This window comes from Coffea arabica, chromosome 6c (genome assembly GCF_036785885.1).
Source record: "Coffea arabica cultivar ET-39 chromosome 6c, Coffea Arabica ET-39 HiFi, whole genome shotgun sequence".
NCBI lineage: Eukaryota > Viridiplantae > Streptophyta > Magnoliopsida > Gentianales > Rubiaceae > Coffea > Coffea arabica.
The window spans coordinates 10391734-10411679 of record NC_092320.1 but is presented as its reverse complement, the minus strand read 5'-3'; the positions used below and the strand labels follow the sequence as shown (position 1 = coordinate 10411679).

The following is a 19946-nucleotide window of genomic DNA, read 5'->3' as shown; positions in this document are numbered from 1 at the left end:
TGGGAAAAAAAAAAAAAAAAAAAAAACTTCGTTTGGAGTAGAATGTTACATTACGTGGCGTGTTATACACCAAAAATTTAACGTATATTTTACAATGATTGGATGAAAGTGTACAAAATACAGTTATCTGAATAAATACTACGGACTATTAATTCCGTTGTGCAACAAATGTCATCAAAAGGAGCCCTCTTCGCATCTGTTCTTGGGAGTTTATGCCAGCCAGAAGCAGAAACTTGGGAGGTAGTGAGCACCTTGCAGGTTTCAGATCACAAAGCTAGCTGGGGAAGTAAGGAGCAGTAGATACGGTCGGTACGATTAGAAAGTGCTTTACAGGCGACAAAGATACATTAGTCAGCATATCCTGGATTCAGTTTACAGTTTCACAGCCTCCATCCTCCACATTCCACCCTTTATTGCCTGTAATCTACGCTCCGTTATTTACCAATCATTAGCCCGCTGATTAACTGCCCCGGCTGGCGGAGTAATACAATTCAGCGTGCCTTTGATTGTATTCTAATCTTCCTTCACAATATTAATATCTTGCAGAACCTTTTTTTTTTTTTTTTGTCACGCAAAATGGTCAAAATGAGAATTAATATCCATGCGTGTTTTTAACTGACCCATCAAAGATAACTTTTTATTTTTGAAAATTTTTTAGGAGCCACCTTTTAAGAAGATAAATAGGGTAAAAAACAAAAAAACCCCTGTGATAAATCTAATACACAGAAAAGTCCCCCATGGTTTCAAAATATACAACACAACCCCTCATGCTTTGAATTAAATTGTTAAGGTGACGGAATCCGTTAAACTTAACGGAAATGGACAAAAAGACCAAAATGCCCTGATATAATTAAACAAAAGACAGTTCAAAAAAATCATTTATTTTATTCTCTAAATAGAGAGGATTGAGGGTTAAGGGGTAGAATAGGTATATTTGATAAAAATTAGGTATACATTTTTTTTTTAGGTTCCAATAAGTCATTTCAGTTAAATTTAACGGATTCCGTCACCTTTACAATTTAGTTCAAAGCATGAGATGTCGTGTTGTATATTTTGAAATCATAGGGGGCTTTTCTGTGTATTAGACTTACCACAAGGGTTTTTTTGTTTTTTACCCAAGATAAATTAATCTCAAATATGACTCTAAACAAATTTAGAGATGATACACTTCGTGTTACTTGAACGGCTGCCACTGTCACTCTGCTTAATTTGATCCCCAGTTTTGGCTCATAATATGAACACTTGCTACGGTGATCAAGTATCCAACACAAATTACTATCTACAACAACGATTGAGACTCTTGAATTTGCATCTCCATGTTTATATTTCTTCTGCATTAACCAAATGTTGGGGAGATTCTTAATATATATGTGATATCTCTATTGTCTTAATTAGTACTAATTACACGAGTTTGAGTCACCATAAAAAGTCTTTAAAGCCAGTAACATGGCATGATTTTCCAGTCCATTAATTAGGGGCACTACGCAACAATAAGTAAGGAGAGTAGAATTATTATGATTTACCCGTTCGAGCCTTATTAATTAATCGAAAAACTCTAAACTTCAAAATTCTCAGAATGAATCTTCTTTTTTTTTTGTTTGGGAACCCCTGTGGTTACGGTTTCAAGGAATGAATTAGCGCTGTGAAAATTGGAGCCCGGGACCCGACGCGCCCGAGGAGGAGAAGGGGTGTGGCAAAAAGGGCAAAGATCTGGCAAAATCAATATGTCAATCATATCGGTCGGTTCATAAGGACGTATTATGATTATGGCCACCTTTTGAAAGACAGATGTTGGCTCCTACTTATCGTAAATTAAATATCAAGCGGCTTCCTTCATTTTCACATTGGATCTCATCTCTTCTTCGTCGTGATTTCTTACCCGGTCTCACGCGTTACTGCTGCACTGGGAAATTTTTTGTTCTTTACCTTCATCAGCAGAGGCTACAACAGGTCTTGTCAATCTCTTCGGATCCTTCACTTCTACATATGACAAACTCAATCTTAGACAAATTCTATCCGCAGATCACAACGTGCAGAGTCTTTAATTAATCGCTGAATCTTAGGTTGCAGGATCACGTGTTCTCTGAGGAATATTACGGCACCAACTCTCTCAATTGAAACGGGAAATTTCTCCCTTGCATGACTATTGAAAATTCGCGCGTGTAAATATATTATGGTACCATGCCAAATTCGCACGTAATATTTTACCCATATTAACACTTGATGCCAAACGAGATCTCGAGGGGTTTGTTTGGATGGAGTATTATTTGAAATATTATTTGGAATAATTACTGTGATATTTTTTGTGATGTGATGTATGCGAGATAAAAAAATAGTTGAAAATATAAAAGGGTGGGTTGGAAAATGTGTTTATAATGCAAGTAAAATATATTATTTGAGATAGTTTGCTATCCAAACGCTCCTAATATTAATACAAGAGCTAATTGCAAAAAAGAAACGACTGCTCTCCATTCTTTTTATGCAGTATCATTTAATTAAACCACACTGAAAAAATTCCTTCCCAATCTAGTTGCACATTGAGCTATAGCTTATGATTGCATACATTTCTTATTCTAGGTACAAAAGAGAAGTCGCAATATTAATTATTGTTCAAAGTCTTTTCTCGAGTTCGCACTAAATTTTTAGTTAAATTTGGAAGAAGAGATAGGCAAGTGAGGACTCGCCCTTGCCATGATGTCTCCTAATTAACTCAATCCCTAATTAACTTGGTCAGTCGAAGGCAAGGGCATGGCATGAATTAAGAGTGCGGGACTCTGGAGAAAAGCTCATTGGTGAAGTGAACTTGAGGACAGTTTACCATTGATCAACTCGGATCCTGTAACAGAGCATAATTCGGCTGGAAGAGCATGGCAGTATGGATTTCTCAATTCACACTTGCTTTCTTTCAACTCCATTGCAGCTTATAATCAGTTTCCACTGTTTCCCTCTTTCTGCAAGTCTCGCTTGCATTAAACCCCGAATTGCACAATTCAACTAGGTAATTTTCTCATTTTGTCACTTAATTGTATCTACCCCAAAACAAAAAGAAAAAAAAAAAAAGATCAAGGATATTAAATGACGGGTGTTTAGTAACTCAACTTTATTGCATTATATCATTTACATACATTCACTTATATATATTTATTACCCTCTTCCCATTTAAATACTTTCTCAGGATTAATTTTATTTTTCTATATAGCTAAAACACGTTAATGGGGACTGTTAGACAAACCGTGATTAGAATGTCTTACGAGTGATGCTGCTGTACATGCATGAAACCACTTCTTTACATACGGCTCTGAAGTCAAATCGAGTTAGTAAATATAATGGAAATGAAATTAGATTTTATGCTTAATTTAGTCCATAAGACAACCTTTATTACTCAATTAGGATAATTAGGTAATTGTATGCGCAAGTATAATAACCTACACATTTGGAGCACACTTTCCACAGCCAATGAAATGTCCTTACCATTTCCTTAAGCTCTTTGCCGTAGCCTTAGCTGTATTTTGCCAAAAAAGTATAACATTTGCATTAGCCTTAAGCAACCCATGTTGAAGATTCTTAAAAAAGTTTAGATTACAGCAATCATGCAGCTAATCAATTGCCAAGTTATAGGTTGAGAAATTTCGCGACCATAGCCAGAATTATGGTGTTCCTATCCGCCTTTTGCTATGCACGCATGCGCGGTTTAGAAACCATCATCATTGCAAAATGCTCTTTGTTTCCTCGAAGGTAAATCTTTTTACTATGAGATTTATGCAAAAAAGGATAAGCAAAGCACAAAAGTGTTGCTCTTTCTGGCCCCTTTTGGCCTTCTTTTCTGCTGAGGATCAGCTCTTTTTTGAGACCAAAAAGAGGCTTACAACTTATACGAAACGTAACAATTTGTCCCCCATTAATGGTGCTGAGCTCTAGAATGGCGAAATCAGTTCACACTATAGTGGAGGAATATTCTAAACACGTGAAATGAAAGATGGTGGGGCGGCATCCTTCTGGAGTTTGGACCAGGCTAGCTGCTCATAGGGAGCGATCATGGCCACATAGTGAGCAGGAGGAGGGGGGCCATATATTGGATAGTCAGTCATTGCATACAAAAAACTTGCTTAAATCCAAAGCTTCGAGTTTGGCCATGTACCAATTAATAGCTGGACAATCAGACTCGTGTCTTCTTGGTGGAATCGTGCAAAGACTCAAGCAGACCTAGTCTTGTAGATTATGTGATCTAAATTTTGTCGCACCTTCAGCTCTTGAGTTGGCAAATTGGTGTAGCAAAGTTTAACACACATGATCTACATAAACTGGTCTATCCAAGTGGTGAAATCTCGCCAGTAACACTATATATCACTAATTTTCTTTGTTGGACTTTTGCTTTTCTTTTTTTCTAATATTCTTTTCATCCCTCTCAAATATGAGAATTGATCATTGAATAATTGAAGGCACAGTTACTTTAAAATTCACTAGTGTGATATTGTTGAACTACCAGTTTTCTAATGGGAAAATCGTTTAAAACATCATCCACATTTTATAAAATATTTTTTTTCGTTAGTTACTTTTAAAAGTGTAATTTTACGTCCCTTACAAATTTATATTGGTCAAATTTGGTCTCTACCTAGATTTTCGACTAGTTTTTTGCCAAAATCCACCATGTGTCTTACATGTGATCATTTTTTAAGGGCAAAATTGTCAAATCAAAATTTACATAACATAATCTATTGTCCCTCACATTTCACAAATTAAATTTTTTCAAAATAAATTTTTTCATCCCTAATTGATCATGTGTACGAATATTTTTTAAATCCATGTAGATATATATATATTTATTTATTTAATTTCACATTAACAGTATAAATAACATGTAATATATCTTTATTTAATTTTGTCTGGTGTTTATATTGAATTAAATTTGGACAAAAAAAAATAAACAAAGGAAAAGTATGACAAAAAAAAGTAAGCGATTGGCACTTTCAAATTTTAAAACAATCACAAGGCAAGTAGTTCAACTGTTGGTCTTAAAGGTGATGAGTAGAAATTTTAAATTTAAATTGTAATTTGTTAGCATGACCATAGAATTCGAATTAGGATTCATAAATTAGATGGTCTTATCATACAATTCAATAAATGAATTATTACCAAACAAGAAAAGGCCACAAATATTGAATAGGTTCATATGGTGAAATCAAATAGATATATACATGGGTTTAAAATAAAATTGCTAGTTTTAAACCCATGTATTAAATAGCATGTGTATAACTACAATTACCCTGTTTATGTGAAATCAAATAGAAACATACTACATGTTATTCGTACTATTCAAGTGAAATCAAACACATATATACATGGGTTTAAAAAAAAAACTATTCATACACATGGTCAATGAAATATGAAAAAATTCATTTTGTGAAATGTGAGAGATGATAAAATTTAATTTGTGAAATGTGAGGGACGAAATAATTTATTTTGTGAAATGTGAGGAACTATGGATTGGATTATGTAAAATTTGATTTGACAATTTTGCCCTTAAAAAATGATCACATGCTAAGCACCTGGTGAATTCCGACCAAAAACTAATTAAAAAGTGAATTTGTAATATGAATTTGTAAGGGACGTAAAATTACACTTTTAAAAGTGAGGAATGAAAAAAATCATTTTATAAAATATAAAGTATGTTTTGAACAATTTTCCCTTTTCTAATTGTATACTTTGTTTGGATTGTCAAACTGTTTTTAGCTGAAATACTATTAGTTATTTGAGGCTGCTGTCCTTAATTATTGCAATTCGTAATTTGTCCCAACCACAGCAGATGACCTCATATAGTCCCACGAAACCATTTACCACAGTGGATAACCTCACAGTCCAAAAATATGATTCTATCACTTGATTTCATAATCTTCTCGTGGATCTCCAGGCTAAGGTTTTATCATTGTTTCGATGGCATTTGCATTACAGTCATCCACATTGCCAAGATTCAATCATCTAAAAAATCTAGGAAAATATTTTCTTTTCTGGGGTAAGTAGAAAAATGTAGGAAAATGTTGTGATCAGATCCTGAACGTCTTGAGTGGGAATAACTGTCGAGTAAATGTTGCGCAGGACAAGGACTCGTATGCAACACTGATTTATTGTTTTATGCAGTACTCCAATAACATAAAACTAGTGCAATAGGCCAATATTACTCCAAGGACATTACTTACTGATGCCAATATTACTCCAAGTTGAATACAGTAAATTAAAGTTTCATGTGATGTACTGACGTAATTTTATTTATGCAAACTATTATTACCCAAAAAAAAACTTGGGAGTATTATATTTTTCCAAAATCTTTACCTCAACTGTGTTCCTAAAATTGTTAATGCTCCGCGATTCTTTGTTGCCAATTTAACAAACTTCCTCGTATGTAAGGGTCTTATTCCAGCCTCCAACTCACGATTCCTCTTCATTCTAGTCCCAGCCACTAAAATATATCATCACAAGTACCCTTCCTTCACTAATTCTGTAACCAAAATGACTCCAGCAGCAAGTCCACAGGGTCAAAAGCCAGTAAGTTAGCTATGCTGGCGACTACTTACATTAACTCTAAAACTGGATCTGCAACATGAAATTACGGCCACAAGAATAATACGCAAACCAACTAGCATAGGCAAAATTTTCCATTTCAGGCATCATATTTAGATAAAGAAGCAAGAAAGCACTGCAGCAACTGGCGACTTTACAATTACGGAACTTCTTACAGCCATGCTCTTAATCCAAATGCAAAACGTTACACTTTTCAACCAAAATACCACGAAAATATGGGAGCATATTCTCCACCGTCACGACCAACTCTTAACTTGAGAAGCCTTTTGACTTAGAGTATTCATTTCCTTGCCACGAGATATCCTACAGAGGAACTGCACAGATCAAAGTTCAAACAGCTGGAACCTTCTTCCCGTCCTCGATGAAGTAAATTGCAGCTTCTGGAACCTGAAAGTCATCAAGTCATTGAATGCGCAACCAAAAAAAAAGGAATAACAAAAATAAATTATAATAAACTATGATTGTCCAAATGGAATGCAAGAAACAAAGTCACTAAGACATTCCCATGATTAGAGTCTAACTAAATCAATTCAGCCCATAACAGAAATCTAAGTACAACTGAAAAACAATTGCACAAGGACAATTTCAGGGACCTGAAAGTTGTTAGGTCACTCCAAGATCAAAACAAACAGAAGGGATCAATTTAAGTATTCATTGTCAACGTAAAATGTAAGAAACAACGTGACTAGGACATATTTCCAATAGTAGAATATTTCTATATCAATTGAAAGATTCACACAAATCTAACTTTACTGATATAAATCTAACTGGACTGAATAAGTGTCGCGCAATGGCAATGGCAACACATTTGAAGCATCGCAAGGAACCATTCTTAAGCTCATGCTCCAGGTTTTTAGATCACAACATCTGTGCCAATCTTTTCAGCAAATCCACATCCTCATGAGCAGAGCACATCTACTCTTTTAACCAACATGATGCCACAAGAAATTGTGAGACAAGAAAGTTGGACGTGGATATGATAGAAGGTCCTACACTGCAGCCATCCACATTCAAATAATATAATCATAACGGGAGAAATAATAAGCATTTCCACCTAAAAAGTCAAATACGAATTTGTTTGTAGTCTCCCTCCTTTCGACCACTTTAACCACCCACAATAAAGTAGCTAACTAATAGTTACAATCCAATAAATAGCATCCAATATCTGTAACTAATAGATTTATATCTAGTAACACTAGTTTATAGAAGAATATAATTACAAACATATCCAATTCTCCCAGATGACAGGTAAACATATAAAACAAAATTGTCAAGTACATTTAGAAAATTAATCATGAAGCCACTCTCATGTCCAATATCGTGAGAAGGCATTTAAAGTAAAAAAAAAAAACATGAAACAAAAGGTAACCTCAAATATGTCACTTACAGAAGGATGATTCTATAACCAACAAGATGAAGACGGAGAGATAGATTCTGAAATTTTACTGTAAACTAATTAAATAGAATAGATTGAAGATTAGGTTAGTCACTATCTCTATGTAAAGCAATTCCTAATTTAAAAAAGAGATTACATCAGGCCAGGTCTCTGTAATAAAGTCCACGATATCATAGGCTATGTCTCCTTGAACATCAATCTGCTCTTTCTCAGTTGGGCCCTGACCAAATTCCATTAGAAACCTTTAATAAGAATCATAGAAATATGAATCCAGATGATTTTGTAAAGTCACTTTGACATACCTTAACTACAGAAGCACCAGTAGCAAACTTTTTACCAAGCTTCTTTGAAGCATCACTTAGTTTAACACCTGCAATGTTATGCAGTAAGGAAAGCCAGTTGCCATTAAAAACAAACAAAATAGTTCACCAAAATAGAAATCAGAATTACATGCAACCATCACTAACCAAAAAGCTCCAGGCCCTTCACTGTCGTGATGCACTTTCTTTTGTTACGTGTCACCTTTTCAATTATAATTTCCTGCTTCTCCTGAAAACAATAAAAAAGGAAATTTCCTCAAATTAAGAGTTCAAATTAAATACCATGCACAAAAATACAACATAGAAACTAGAGCTTGCTTAGTTAAACAGTCACTTCTCAGTGTCTCAAGAAAAATAGAAACCTATAGCAATCTCTTGATTTCAGAAGACTTGTGATAATGCATTAAAGAAATAAATGGAACATCTAGACACCTCCTTTCAAACAGGTGCTTCTTCAATCCCAACTTTTAACTTACAAGTCAAAAGGGTCAACAAATACTCGAAATTGCAGACATGGATATTTCTGTCTTAGAATTTTGTGTAGTTTGTAAGAAGGGGCACAACTACTAGCCCCCCTGTAACCCCTGTATATGAATGCTCTCATCACTCAAGCCATGTAAAAGTTGTATATGGATACAAAATTCAATCATTATGCATATATATAGCTCACTAATGACATTGAGTGAGCTTCTGTTGAGCGGGGTGCAAACATAGACTCTGCCCCAACTAGTTTGGAGGCTAAGAAATGACTATTCTATAAAATGGCATCTGTCCAGTTATGAGATTATCAGTCTTAGACACACCAAACAGGTCTAAAAGGAAATTTCCATACTGCTGGAACAGTTTCTTTGTTTGCTGACATCTACCAACTTAGCATCTCACTCTCCTCATCTCCTCCTGCATCAACAGTGGAAAACCAAATCCTCTCCATGTCCAACAAGATGCAATACCAACACACTACCGAGAGAGAGAGAGAGAGAGAGAGAGCACGCAATATGTTCATATTCTCATCAACCACAATGAGGAAGGACCAAGATCAGCTAATTCCAGAAACCAGCTTTTCATGCCTCTAAGAATGTCTTACCAAAGTTATTACAACCATATATTAAAAAAAAAATTAAGCAGAAACAGCAAGAAAAGAATAGAGAAAAAACAAGCAGAGATGATGCTTAAACTCTTGTACAAGGAAGAGTAACAGTTGCTTAATGCCTACTGCATGAGTAACAACCATTCTGTATGCGACTACCTAGCAATAAAGATTTTCACACAACATTAATAAACCTAATCTTCTTTTCACCCTCATTCCCTTAATGAGATGCCTGGAGTATTAAATACAGAAATAGAATTTTAAAATGCTTATGCAATCTTAATGTAACAGCACAAACACCTAAACCAATGTCCTTGATTATTGCCAAGCAGGTTAATATCATATTTATTGCAAAAGAGTCTTTAGATATTCTTACTTTCTTTTTGACTTTTCCACCCGGAAGACGTTTAACTTCCTCAGGCTTGGAGGCAGAAGAACCTGCAGCAACCAAATTAAGAAAAGGAAAACGACAGAATAATTAGATCATATAAAAAAGAAGAAAAAGACTTTTGGAGGCAACAAAAAACAATTCATATACAATAGAACGTGCATATACCGCTTTTATAAAAACTAAATTTTGTTCGAACCCTGCAGCCACAGTATAAAGCATTGAACGGGAAAAAAATAATGTGAGCTATATCAGGAAAGTTTTTAAAACACCAGACAAAAAAAAAATTCCATCATCAAAAGAGATTCATCGCAACTCAAAGTTAGCCTACAATATGCTCTGCTCCACCCTTTTTCTCTTTTTAATACATGAAATCATTTTTCCAGGGATTTGTTCAAAGTGAAGACAAATGCACCAAAACCATCATATAAGCGCGATCAGCACACCTATAAATACTTTTGGAGAAAGAAAGAATTTCAAACTCCAATATGCCTTAAAACAACCCTAAAATGAGTCTACGAACCCAATGCAATACCAGAAGATGAGACTTAGCAAGAAGATGCAGCTTAAGACCACACTGCTGACTATTTCAAAGCACAAGAAATTTAGCAATGTCATTCCATCTAACTATGTGTAGCGTAATACAGACAACCATGCAACGAAGTATCCATGCGCCATGTGCGGAAATAGACCAAGGCAAGACATTAATGGAGAACATCAAATAATCCACCATTTATATGTCAAACCCTAAAGTCGCATGCTGAAATAGGGAATTGCAGAGTGAGCAACACTCGTCTAATTCGATTTACCTAAAGTGGAAGGGTGTTGAAAATTAGGCATGCATAAAACGTCCATTGGCATCAGGAGATGCAGTGACTAGCTGCAGTAAGGTACCTAAACTCGGTGCCAGATAACAGTAGCAATTCCAGAATCGACTTTTCAAAAGCACAATCAAGTGCATTGATTAATTTCCTAGCCTCCACTCAATTAAAGCAGCAAATACAAAGCGCATGAAACATCCAAATCAGAAACAAACGGCAAGAACACATATAATTTAACAAAACATATGCATGCATGATGATGATGTTCTTGTGTCTCACCATAATTCTAATAACCCTAAGCAGAAAACACATTCCAAAGATTTTAAAACTGCAAACAGTAATTATACCATCAGAAATTGAGGTGGACTGAAGTTGACCCGAGATTTTATCAGCTTCCTTCGCCTCCGCCTCTGGAAACACAAATCATTTAAATGAAAAAAAATAACGGAAAACAGTTAATAAAGTGAGCTTCGAATCAATAACAAAACAAAAAAGCATAAGCAAAAAAAAAAAATCATGAATTAGGGTATTATTTTTTGGTTTAAATTGAAGAAGTCGGAACCTTTGAGGAGATCAGGATAGAGATCGGGAGCGTTTTGGATCAACCAGGGTTTGCATTTCTCAAAATCCGGCCCGAATTCGCAGTACTCTGGGGGTAACCCGCATACTCCACAGTAAACTACGTGAAGCGGTTGTGGCTTTTCCGCCATTTTCTATTGCACGAGAGAATACTCGAAGTTGGTAAGAGCTTTTTCCACTTTCGGTTGTTCGAGTTTTAAACTCTTAACCCACTCGCCGCTTCGTCTGTGAGAAGCTTCCCAACTTCTCTATGTACCAGAGAAATTTGTCGAAACGGGGTCGTTTTCACGTGTTTCAGAGTGTTTTCTCAAGCTGTCTTGTGATCTTTTCGTTCGATGTTTGCCTTAGCCCCCAAAAAAAAAAACAAAGTCTGTCTTATAACCCCTAAATATTTTGAAAGCGGGTTTTAATAGGAGGGGAAATTTTTTTTTTAAAAAAAGTCACTAAATATTTTAAGGTGGTTCTTAATAAAACAAAAAAAGAAAAAAAATTGCGTGAAGGCATCACTCAAAGAAATATGTTCTTAGAAATTGACCCAAATTATGGGATGAAGGGGTATTAATTTAACTCCATTCATTTCTTTCACATGGTAATGTTAGAGTGCTACTCTTGGTATAAAGCTTATTAAGTTAGACGGTCCTTCACATTTTCCGTTAAAGCAAAAAATGCAGGCCATTTTCCGTTTGTCTAATATTTTAGTTTTCGATATAGTTTTCTATGTTTATATATATACAGAGAAATGTTTTTGGCAATATTTTAGTTTCAATATAGTTTTCTATGTTTATTTCTTTCTTGAGGCATATTTTAGAAAATTTTTGGCATATATTTCTATAGCATTTAAAGTTAGAGGTGGCAAGCGAATCATAAATAGGTAAGTGGATCAAGTTGAAATCCAAGTATAACAGGAAACCTGTTGATCCGGATACGACCCACCAACTCACAACATATCAAGATACCTGACTTGGAAATGAAATTTCCAGGTTGGAGGGTTGGCGGGTCAATTTCGAGTTTTAGTTTTGCACTATAGAAAGCATATCAATTTCGAGTTGATCGAACCTAAAATTTTCGAGTTGACCTGATATAACCTGAAATATAATTTCAACTTAGTAATTTACCACTGTAATTTCTAACAAAACCAATTCCGCACAAGGCTAATTATATAATAAAGTAATAAAAATCTCAATAAAACAATCCAAAATTAGATCTAAAATAAATTAAAATACTATAAATGTGTTTTATTCCAAACCAGATCTAAAATAAATTAAGACACTAAAAAATATAAAATAATCTAATACATTATTTATCCGAACATAATAATTTCAATTTCACACAAGTTAAACAAATTCATTTAAGATTAAGTAATTAATTTCCTTCGGGGAAAAAAGAATAACTTAGTTTAATTGGATAAAATATTCTTATATTTATTAAATTCTTATTAATTCATAAACGGGTTATCAAGTTACCCCGTGGGTGATTTGAATTCGACCTATTTTCTTTTCTGGTTCATAGGATTCAACTCGATTTTGACCCGAACCTGTGAAAACTTAAACCCATTAATTTTGCTTTTGATTTGTGTCATATTTTCAGATCGCGTCGAAAATTGATCCTTCCCCCTATTTAAAGCCTTGCTACTTGAGAAGGATGCTAATAAGTGTCACAATTATGATTATTTATGTTAGACTTAACAATCTGCATCAAAACGAAGGCAAAGAAATCTATTGGCATGGTTACCATCTGGAAGTGATGTACGACGTCAACTCGCAACTTCCTTGTTAATTGGTTGAGTTGTAGTTTGATATTTACTGAACTGTTGCATACATAAAACTTTCTATGGTAGTATATATCTAGTAACAAACCATTGTTTGGAAGTAAAGTTTTTGGTCAAGTTTTTAGCTACTAGTTTTTAAACAATTTTTGTCACAGGAATCCCAAAAAACTTATCAAAATTTTTTACTTACACACTTCAAAATAATACACAAAAAACTTTCCCTTCAACTTTTCTTCTTTTTCCTCCCCCACCCAACCGGCCACCACCTCCACCATCGCTTCCGGTGCCGGTAACTATTCCGGCCAACTTTTGCCGGCCTTCCTCTTTTTTTTTTTTTTCCTCTCCCTCCCATCCCCCTTTAATCGATATGTTGGTTTTCAAAATCTCTTTTTTCTTTTTTTTTTCTTTCTCCCTCCCCCTCCCCTCTTTCCCTCTGCCTTTCCCTGCCACCTTTCCCCTCCTGCAGCTTGGGGTGAAGGAAAATTGCAAAAAAAAAAAAAAAAAAATTACACTCAGCTGTTGCTGCTTATTCTGTTGGTAAGATAAGGAGAGGAGAGGAAGATAGAACATTGGAAAAAAAAATCATTTCTGTTGCTGCAAAACTCATATGCAAAACTTAGGTGGCGGCAGAGGGAGAGAGAGAGGGAGGGGTAGCGGGGAAGCTTTTGCAGGGGTGGCAGGCAAAGAGGGTGGCGGGAGAGGGAGAGGGAGGGGTGGCGGGGGAGCTTTTGCAGGGGTGAGGGAAGAGGGTTGTGGGCAGAGGGAGAGGGAGGGGGTGGCAGGGCAGAGGGGAGGAGAAGGGGAAAGTGAGGAGAGAGGTGGCGGGAGGTAGAGTTGCTGTTGGGGGTGGCGGATGTAACGGGGAAAGGGGAGGGGGAAGGAAGAAGAAGAAGAAGAGAGGAAAGAACGGAAAAGAAAAAGAGAAAGAAAAAAAAGAAAGAAAAAAAAAGAAAAGGAAAAAAAAAGTTTTTCACCCTACAAAAATTTATACAGTGCACTACAGTAAAGTTTTAGACAAACTTCCAAAAAACTCAGGTTCCAAACAGGCCATTGGCCGATGTGTTTTAACTTTTATGACGTTGGGATTTCCTGAATATATCTACAAAGGTAACTTGATACTTTAATGGAATGTAAGTAATCTCATTAAATTTAAAGATATAGTTCTGGATACAAACAAGTCGTTCGCGTCTGGCTAGTTCTGTCTAGACATTCTTCTTTCATTTACTACTTTCTTTGCAACTTGTATTTCCCTTATTCTTCTTCCTGTTCTTCTTCTCCGTTTTCTGCAATTGAATCACCATACAAGTTGTGTTAAAAAGAAGAGAGTAGAAGGCAGGGTATTAGATATGTTTACCGGAGCCTGTGCAGCATGTAAGCACCAGAGGAAGAGATGTCCCCCAGATTGTCCCTTAGCTCCATATTTTCGTAAGAAGGACGATTTTGTGCGGGTTCATCGACTCTTTGGACTGAACAATGTGGTTAAAATGTTGGAGAGAGCTGGTGATCATGAAAGGCCAAAAATGGCTGAGACAATTATAATGGAGGCCAAGATCAGGAGGGACAATCCAGTTCATGGGAGCCTGGCTGTGAAAGCTCAACTCAAGGCTGAAATTGATGCCTGCCGAAAAGAGCTGGACTTTGTGCAAAAACAGCTCACCTTTTTGAAGAAAGCAACAGAAATCAACAAGGAAAAAGAGCAGCTTGAGGCGGAATTGGATAAGCGTCCATTGGTAATTCAATGTGAGGAAAATGCTGGTGAAGAAGGATCATCGTCCAAGTCCTGTGCCTAATAAGTTTAATACAACAATGTAACAAGTCCTGTGCCCAAAAAAGGGAAAAAAAAAAAGGTTTTCTAACCAGAAAGTTAAAAAATCTCTGGAATCCAAGTTCTTGGAGCAATTCTAATTTGCCAAAATTTTCGACTATTAATTTGGCAAAGCTACTTTCGATATTAGTTTGTCTTAGTTTGTGCTTTTCAGTTTAGAAAATTTATGTCGTCTAGTTTCGGGCATATGATTTCCAGTTCAAGATACACAAGAGTTTTCCGAGGTGAAAGTTTAAAGGTATAATTCTAATTAAGTTTTGGGTCTGGATCACTAATAGTCTTGAGGAACAAAGATCGTCGGGCTTTAGATTAGAGCTAGGACTAGTAATTATGATTTTGTTAAAAATGGATTTCAAAATTTGTGCATCCAAAATGCAGCTTTTGATAGATTATTAAAATGTAAAGAATATATTTTACATTTCTAAATGCAGTTGTCAAGCATGGCCTCAGTGATTTCAGATTCCTTGAGAATTAGATTTTGAAGCTCTTTCTTATTATTTTCTTACATCCATTTAATAGATTGAATGATCAATTAATTTGTGTCATTAATCGGTAACAGAAGACTACTGTCTAATTTCATTCATTATTGCAGGTCTACGTCCAAAAAAGAAAAGAAAAAAAAAAGAGCCAACGAAGAGAGACGTATCATCCTTGTTGAGGTCTGAAGATGACGGCATCAAACTATGAGGATATGATCCTTTAAAGTCAAAGTTAAACAGCATGTACCTAGAAATTATAACTGTTTGGATTGTGATTTTTTGCCAAAAAATGTACATTTTTTTCGTGAATAAATTTTTCAATCATTTATTTACGTCACATGCATCAAATTATTACAATATGTATGTATATAGATCATAGCCGAAAGTACAAACGTCGCTTTCTAGCCTGAAAAGTGACAAATTTACAAGCTCATATGAAACTACGATCTTCATATAAAGTGAGCTCCTTGGGTAACATTAGCTGCTCTATCTGCCTGACAATTCTCGACTACCTGAATTTATTTGCCAACTTGACACTAAAAGCTTGTGGTGTATGTTATCGGGAGCCATGAGAGATCGTCTCTTAATCCTCCCTTCCCAAAAAATTAGGAAAAAAAAAAGTTTTTTTTTTTTTTTTAGTGAGAAAGAGATTAGAAATATTTCAAAGTATGTAGCACAAAAAGTGGCCCAAAGGCTCTAACGAAGACTAGTAGGTTCCGCAATCCCAGAAGGGTTTTTTTAATATGTCCTAGAACTGTGTAGGCTTTATATTTGCTCCAGGGGCAAATATTCCTTTACTTGGATCACCATTTTCTTCTTCATTTTCTTTTGTGGGGGTTGGGGGTTCTTCTTTTTTCTTTTCCTACGTTAACATTTCCATTATTAAGACTTCAACCCGAAGAGCGGTCTAAATCTGGTTCTCTTCTTCATTTTCTCTTGTGGGGGTTGGGAGGTTCTTTTTTTTTTTTTTTTTTTTTCTGCATTAACATTTCAATTATTAAGACTTCAACTCGAAGAGCGGTCTAAATCTGATTCTCAATATGATAGCTATTACACATACAATGTAGCAACTAGTGCGTGAAGCACACTTTAAGTCTGTGCATATTTTAGGAAAAAATAAATAATGAAAAAGTATAGTAGTAACAGTTAGGTACGTAGATGTCGGAGTTTAGAGCATAAAATAGATGGTCGTGTATTATTCTTTCTATCATATAAGGATAAAATTGAAATAACAAATAATGATAGATTTTTTTAACATCAAATCCATGTGTTATGCATTATATATATACTAGTTTTTTGCCCTGACGCTGTGCGTCAGGTAGCTGGGATTTCTTAATTTACTATAATGGGTATTAGTCTGGAAAATTGGAGTGTGAGAGGAGTAGTTAATTTATTACAATAGGATTTGTTTGATATAGTGTTTTTGTATGTGCATGGGGAATGAACATATCGATGAATAGATTTAATGAGAATTTTAATTATGATTTAAAGGTTTTAATACAAACAAAAAGAATGGTAAAATGATGGAGTCACCTGAGAAGTGCCATTGCGAGAATTTGAATACAAGTGTTAATTATTTTCCAGTTTTACAATTTTTGTTGTAAGGCGTAGGAGCACAGGATAAAAACATATATTTATAAAAGAAATAGATAAACTGTCATCTGATAAAATGATAGATGTAGTAGAACATTTCTAAACAAGAACGGTCAAAATGAGAGGAAATTGGTGAGTGCCTAAGTGTTCCCAATGAAGAGTGTCGCGCGGTCAGCAGTGAATTTTCAGCAAAAGTATTACGTTGGGTAGGTTCGAAAGAATTGTTTAGTCGGTAAGAAAAGCAAGGAAAGTTATTATACATTTGTCCCTGGATTCGAAATGTATAAACTCTATTGTAGTTTGCAGCCAAAGATTTATCAGAATAGATACCAATCGAAGTGAATGCAAACATGTTATTATAGCTTCTAACACATCTGCGAAACTCAGCAGCCTCATCAGAGTCTTCTATATATAATAGCATAAGTTCTCTCGGCATCTCAGTAGGTAATAACTGTACCTCACCGGAGGCACAGCAAAAACCAGGAGGTTCCTGATGAAATCGTTTTGCATGACAATATGGACAACTTGGAACATCAGGCAATACAGCAGGTTCTGTAGCTATTGTAGTTAATGGATCAGTCACAGCTCGTTTTCTAGATCGACGTTGCCTGCGCAATGACGGTTCAGCAGCATCTGAATTAGTTGATGGAATCTCGTTAGCACCATCAGCAATAGACGCACAGACATTTTGTTCATTTTCCTGCAAACCAGCCAAAGCGTACTTAAGGACCATGAATTCAGTGTGCCTAAGTCAATCAATCTGACTTGTAATAGACAAAAACTAATATGTCACCCACTGGTTAGTCTAGCCATAGTACATGTCTAGATAAAACCACCGGTAATATAAGTAGTCTAACATTTATTGCAAGGGGTCTAAACAACAATCTTATTGCATGAAAGATGCTCAAAATAAGCACAAACATACGGTTGGAAATTGCTCTACATTACTGGGCAATACTGCAGGCTCTGTAATTATTGTGGTCAATGGATTAGTCACAGAGCGTCTTGTACACCGACGTCGCCTATGCAAAGATGATTCACCCGCATCTGAATTAGTTGTTGGAACCTCGCTAGCACCATTACCAGCAGACCTAGATACATCTCCTTGATTTTCCTTTAAAACACCCAAAACATAGTTAAAGATTGTGAGTTTAGTATGCTTAACTAAGTCAGACTCGTTTGTCTCACCAAAGTACATGCTTAGGCGAAACCACTGTTAACATAAATAATTTAACATTTATTCCAAAAGATTTAAACAACAATTTATATTGCATGAGACATGCTCAAAATAAGCACAGACATACAGCTCGAAGGTGCTCTGCATTATTCTCTGCAAATGGCAATACTGAGCCCGAACCTAATGAAGATTCAACGACACCCATATTTGGCTGATTCACAGCATTTGGGTCATGTATATTAAAAGCCGTAACAGCTAATGTACACACTCCTAATGGCGCATCATTCTTTGTCCCACGCCGAGCAGCAGCACGTTGCTCGCGGCTCCTTCGATTTTTCTCAGCACGAGCCTCTTCCAAACTTCCATATACTCTATTTCGACCCATTCTCAAAGCATATTATACACAGCTCAAGCGGAAACCAAACAAACGTCTAAAATGAACCATACAAAAGAACCACAGCAACAAAAAAGAATTTCCAGCGAAGCCAATCAAACAGTGAAGTACTTTAAAACCAAAAGAAACTTTCTCAAGTTATTTCCGAAGCTACCAAAAAAAACCAAAAAGAAGAGCGAAAGCTAAAAAAAAAATCCCGCTGACCGCATAAGCTGTTCAAGTTATTTCCGAAGTTGCGAAAGAAAACTAAGAAGAAAAATTAGAGCCAAAAAGAGATTGAGCTCACGGCCTAAGTTTGCTGAACAGTAAAACAGTTCAAAACCAAAAGAAACTTTCTGAAGTTATATTTGCTGAATAGCTGAAAACACAAGCAAGAAAACAATGAGACCAAATTGGTGACCGAGAACGAGCAAAAGAGAATAAGAGCCATGCAGACCCATAAACCGCTTCGGACAGCAACGACCAACAACGCGTGTACTGTAGCTAAACCAACTCACCCTTTTTTTGGACACCTGGTAAAGAAAGCCACTCACCCCTGGTAAAGAAAGGCACGCGGACAGCAGCCACCGCCCACTCGCTAGTGGAACCAAAGCAACTACAAACAAGAGGGCCACACGGACAGAGCAAAAAGGGCCAAGAGAGAGCCACGCGGACAAAGCAAAGTTACAATGCAAAAGACCCAGCGGACAAAAGCAAAACACCAAAGCCACAAAAATACGACCAAAACACCCCTCAAAGCCACGAGAATCACGCGATAACCGGCTCATCCTGCACTATTCATAAGGCTACAGAGAGAGAGAGAGAAAGACATATTGGGATGGTTAGTACAATCTATATTTATTTTCCACGTGAAAACCATGTGCATGTAGACTCAATCTTAACATATACGTCTTCAGCTGTTGAGGCATAACTCGTTCATGAGCTGCCGTTTTAGTATGTAGCTAAATCAAAGAAACAAAACCAAGTCGTCTCCTCCTCCTCCTCCTTGCAACTGAGAATGATCGAGTTTGATTGCATTAAGGTTTAGCCATGCCATGATGAACTGCAGTTTCACATTCCCTAACCATCACATTCTTTGCTGGTAATAACTGTTGTTGTTACTTGTTAACAAGAGATTAATAACCATTTTTACTGGATATCAAGAGACTCTTCGGTTCATATCAATCTCGATCAAATTTACAAGTCCTTTAACATCATCAAATTGGACTTGACATAGAAAATCTGAAGGTGGCATCATTTTCAGACACGCAAGACGGCGAGTGTTGGTCTATCTTCTCGGACAAAAGTACTTGGGTTAGGAGCATGTTTCAAAGTCGCGGTCGCTGCTTGGATCATTCCACATCGATTTCGACATATCGATCGCGTTCTCGGCGATACGCGAATTTTTGAAATATTTAATATTCTAAAAATTGTAAAAAATATGATAATTAAAAATAATTAAAAATCAGTAAAAATAATAAAAATTCAAGTTGATTCGGGATGACTCGGCCGTTTCAACCCTTCACGATGACGTCTCGATCTGTCACGTATCTCGGAAACGTTT

The 19946-nt window shown here is 36.0% G+C and overlaps 2 protein-coding genes across 2 annotated transcripts; both read right to left on the bottom strand.

Moving 5' to 3' along the window:
• Positions 1-6637: 6637 nt before the first annotated feature.
• On the bottom strand, positions 6638-11540 carry LOC113694123 (translation machinery-associated protein 22-like). The gene is made up of 7 exons (XM_027212976.2): positions 11151-11540; positions 10936-10998; positions 9756-9817; positions 8440-8521; positions 8275-8342; positions 8109-8192; positions 6638-6963 (listed from the first exon to the last, which is right to left on the bottom strand). Exons 1-7 carry the CDS (start codon positions 11296-11298, stop codon positions 6907-6909), a joined length of 564 nt encoding a protein of 187 aa, XP_027068777.1. The 5' UTR covers positions 11299-11540; the 3' UTR covers positions 6638-6906.
• Positions 11541-16773: 5233 nt separating this feature from the next.
• On the bottom strand, positions 16774-18892 carry LOC140008443 (uncharacterized). Its single transcript, XM_072052779.1, has 3 exons — positions 18137-18892; positions 17758-17946; positions 16774-17532 (listed from the first exon to the last, which is right to left on the bottom strand). Exons 1-3 carry the CDS (start codon positions 18392-18394, stop codon positions 16897-16899), a joined length of 1083 nt encoding a protein of 360 aa, XP_071908880.1. The 5' UTR covers positions 18395-18892; the 3' UTR covers positions 16774-16896.
• Between the last annotated feature and the right edge of the window lie 1054 nt (positions 18893-19946).